This window comes from Terrapene carolina, unplaced genomic scaffold, assembly GCF_002925995.2.
Source record: "Terrapene carolina triunguis isolate 2854851 unplaced genomic scaffold, T_m_triunguis-2.0 Scaffold21, whole genome shotgun sequence".
In the NCBI taxonomy this organism is placed as follows: domain Eukaryota; kingdom Metazoa; phylum Chordata; order Testudines; family Emydidae; genus Terrapene; species Terrapene triunguis.
The window spans coordinates 42,525,344-42,529,946 of record NW_020664372.1 but is presented as its reverse complement, the minus strand read 5'-3'; the positions used below and the strand labels follow the sequence as shown (position 1 = coordinate 42,529,946).

Below are 4,603 nucleotides of genomic sequence, written 5' to 3'. Positions count from 1 at the left end.
CCTCAGATTGTTTGCAAATAATAAAATGATTAAGTGAAATATGAAAGCATAACAAACATTACAGTATTTAGTGTGCCTAAATGTCATAAAATATACCAACAAGAAACAGAAATGATAAATAAATGGATTATTTTCATATGTTTATTTCCAAACAAGAATACTATAATAAAATGACAAGAAAACTGCCCTACCACCAAGATCCCACAGTATGGGGAAAGATAAACCACTGCAAAATGTTATATAAACATTTAAATCTGGACACATTCAATATTCTTTCCTGTTTTAAGGGGTGAAAAGAGATATGTTATTAAAAAGATTAAAAGGCTGCTGTCAGAAATAGGAGAAAACTATAAATACTGTCCTGGTTTAGTTCATTACACAATTTTCACTTAGGAAATGAAGCAAAGTTTAACATGCTTGAATGAAGTAACAGTCTCAAGACTTTTAGAATATACTGTTATAGCATACAATGCTCAGTGAACTAATACTGTCCAAATCCCCTCATCAGTCTATAGCTGAACAAGAATCTCAGCAAGGTTTTAGTTTTTTAAATTCCATTGGTGATTCACAAACTAAAGCCAGGTCAGTTTATTTTTCCCACCTTTTTTTCCTCTTCCCTCCCTTTCATTCTTTGATCTCAATTTCAGTTAAATGCAGTGATGGTGCCAGTACCAGCCCATAGATCCTGTCAAAGCTCTCTCTTATTTTAATATTGTATTCATTTTTAACGTGCACAAATATAGAGCAACTAAATGCTCCTGGAAACCAGGCCTAAACCTGTCCCAAATTCATGACTAAAGGCCATCTTCTGTTATGTTCCTCCTGCCCATCCATTCCACCTCAGAAATCTAGTCTCTATGTACAGTCTATACTGCAGTAAGAGTAGCAGTAAGAGGTCCATGTATATAGGGGAGTATTAAATTCTGGTTTGCTGAGTGTTTTCTAAACAAAGGCCAGCCCTGAACATTATTATGGAAGTGTCACATCTAATACTGTTATTTTGAAGCAGTATTCTCTTAATCTGGCTCTAATCAGTTCTGATTAAAAAAGGCAATACCAACAAGTTTCTTAAAATAATCTTGAGCTTTTACTTTTTGATGGATAGTATAACACCATCAATTAACTGATTTTTCTATGCAGCCACAGAGCATTGTTTCTATTAACATGAATACTTGAAAATTTAATGTTTCTTGGGGTGGACCTTTGTATACCATGTACAGTCTTGAGGATACCTCATTTTTTCTTACTTAACCTCTCCCTCTTCATGCCCTATGTTACCCACATTAGTCTTATGGAAAAAGATAATCAAATTCCCTTCAGACCCCATCAACAATGCTTTTTAAAATCAGACTGCAGCCTCAGTGTTGAATGGCACAAATTATTCCTTCTCTCTCATATTCTGGAGCTGAGTGCAGAATTCCCAGCCTATTAGCAGCCCAATGAGCAAAAGGATAATACCAAGGTCTGATCCCATAGCCCTTATTCATACCAATAGTCCCATGAGTGGGACTACTCATGCAGCTAAGTACTAGTCACTTAAATAAAGATTGCAGAATCAAGCCTCAAAAATTAAACCCAGGTCTCCCGAACAGAAGACTAGAGAATTGTTGCTAGAGAGCAAGGCTAAACTAAAGCACTTTTGTTATAAAAATATATATGTTACAAACAATTGTTTTTGCACATTATTCCTCAAAATACTTTAAAAGTTTTTTTTAAGAACGCTTTGTTTTACTATAAAAAGTTTTGATATGTGCTATACATACCAGTAGATTTTAGAGGACATGAGCAGCATTTGAAAGCCACCACAAATGATGTATGTATGTGTATGTATATAACACGTACCAGAGTAAACCAATCCTCCCTGCCCCCAAAGAAAAGACTGACTACATAAAACATTTTCAAAAGGTTTCCCTATGTTACTATGGTCACAAGGGTGAAGAAGTCTCCATAAAAATTAAGGGAAAGGGCCAAATGGAAAATCATTGGAAATAAAATAACAGAATTATTTTTCACTGTTTCCAGACATAGAAATGGTAATAAACCCAGACAGGTTATAGCAGGGAGAAAGTTTTACCTAGGCTTTACAATTCATATTAAATCCATGTATAGTGATAGGTTTATAAAATGATTTGGAAGAGTTGAATAACACCTGTCAAGCCTGCACCTCACATCTGAAGAGTGCAAGAATCTGACATGGATTAACAAATGTCACCTAGCCCCTAAGATTTGTATTAGTTTTCTCTTAAATTTTAAGCAAATTAATTTAAAATACAGATATCTTTACAAATAACATTTATCTACATTAATAAACTTTAATAAGAGGTTAGCACAATTGTAATATGTTCAATAATTAAATACTCCTTCCAATCATAGTATGTATATATTTGTAACAGACACTCATACTAATTTTCATAGATGGGTAATAGATTTACTAGCTTTGAAATAAAAATGAATAAAACCTGATGTTAATCCCAAGAGTATCAAAATGCAAAACTAAGGAATTAAGAGAAGAATATGCCTCATCTTGAAGAGAAGGCTTGGCACGTGCTTTCAAATGTAAACACAACATACCTTGGCAAAAATACAACCAACTTAACAAAAAAATCTGCATCCAAATATCTGTTGTAAGTTTTGTATTGTTACACTCTTCTTCATTTTCCCTACTACAGTATACATTTTTGATAGGGGAACATACAAACTTTTTCCTTTGTACACTATCAATGTAAAGATGCAGCTGTGGGCATTTCTCCTTCTGTTTCCTGAAATGGTTCATTGTGATATGGCACTAAATAATAAAGGTAAGCTGTATCAAAAAATACAGAACATCAAGACTGATTTCTTTCCTTTGACCAAAATAAAAGAATTTCAGAGTATGTGTTCTCTTACATTGGTATACTAACGTATATTTAACGTAATTTAGCAGTCAGTGGGGGAAAACAATTGTTTAACAAACCCGGAGTTCAATTTTAAACCTGCAGCTTTCTAGAGGATGTGCTGATTCTTTTCATGTCATCCTGAGTAATGTCAGAAGTCCCTGAATGTAGAATTCCTACAAGAGAAGAAAAAGTGTGAAGTCGAATTGGTCTTATATTCACTTAATATAGAAGAAACCCATTCAGAGGTTTATATGTGTAAAACGTAAGTGCTTAATCCTGCAAGCTCTCTTTGTGTGTAACTCCCATTCACTTCAACAGGGATTCCATGCACAGAGGATTTGCAGGATTAGGCACTAATAGCCCAATTTTCAGAAGTAATGAGCACCCAAAATGCCCACTGAAGTCAAAGGCAACTTTGGGCTCCTTCCACCATCTCTGAAAAATCAGGCTACAAGTGCCTTTCCTACTTCCTGAGCAGGACAGTAGGTACACAGCATTTGGGTTCACTTTACAGAAACAGAAGAGTACTATTTTACAGGCAGTGGAAACTCATGAGATAAATGTACTAAATATTATGAAACCAAGATATCAGGAAAGGAGCGAAGAAGATGAAAAAAGTAAGAGGGAGAAGACAATTATTGTCTGATTTATTTCTGAGGTCACAATCCCACTGAAACAGAAAGATGTTAATTGGCTGACTTAGGCCTGGTCTACACTAGGCTTTTATGTCGAATTTGGCGCCGTTACATCGAATTAACCCTGCACCCGTCCACACCACGAAGCTATTTAGTTCGACATAGAGCTCTCTTAAATTCGACTTCTGTACTCCTCCCCAACGAGAGGAGTAGCGCTAAATTCGAAATGGCCATATCGAATTAGGCTAGGTGTGGATGGAAATCGACGCTAATAGCTCCGGGAGCTATCCCACAGTGCACCACTCTGTTGACGCTCTGGACAGCGGTCAGAGCTCGGATGCTCTGACCAGCCACACAGGAAAAGCCCCGGGAAAATTTGAATTCCCTTTCCTGTCTGGGCAGTTTGAATCTCATTTCCTGTTTGGACATCGTGGCGAGCTCAGCAGCACTGGCAACGATGCAGAGCTCTCCAGCAGAGATGGCCGTGCAATCGCAGACTAGAAAGAGGGCCCCAGCATGGACTGATCGGGAAGTCTTGGATCTCATCGCTGTGTGGGGCGATGAGTCCGTGCTTTCAGAGCTGCGCTCCAAAAGAAGGAATGCAAAGATCTACGAGAAGATCTCTAAAGCCATGGCAGAGAGAGGATACAGCCGGGATGCAACGCAGTGCCGCGTGAAAATCAAGGAGCTGAGACAAGGCTACCAAAAAACCAAAGAGGCAAACGGACGCTCCGGATCCCAGCCCCACACATCCCGTTTCTACCAGGCACTGCATTCCATCCTAGGTGCGGCCGCCACCACTACCCCACCCGTGACCGTGGACTCTGAGGATGGGATATTGTCCGCGGCCGGTTCCTCGTCGGACATGTTAGCGGACGGGGAAGATGAGGAAGGAGATGAGGAGGACGAGGCAGTCGACAGCGCTTGCACCGCTGATTTCCCCGACAGCCAAGAGCTCTTCATCACCCTTACCGAGATCCCCTACCAACCGTCCCCAGCCGTTACCCCGGACACAGAATCAGGGGAAGGATCAAGCAGTAAGTGCTTTAAACATCTAAACTTTTATTTTTAACAGAACTGGAATATTTATAA

General features: G+C 38.6%; 1 protein-coding gene across 1 annotated transcript in view; it reads right to left on the bottom strand.

Moving 5' to 3' along the window:
* Positions 1-1,856: 1,856 nt before the first annotated feature.
* The window catches only part of TSGA10 (testis specific 10), an 80,747-nt gene continuing 78,000 nt past the window's right edge, over positions 1,857-4,603 (bottom strand). The window contains exon 20 of the mRNA XM_024213484.1: positions 1,857-3,049. Coding sequence (XP_024069252.1) covers positions 3,025-3,049 — 25 coding nt within the window. The 3' untranslated portion in view covers positions 1,857-3,024. The remainder of the gene's footprint in view (positions 3,050-4,603) is intronic.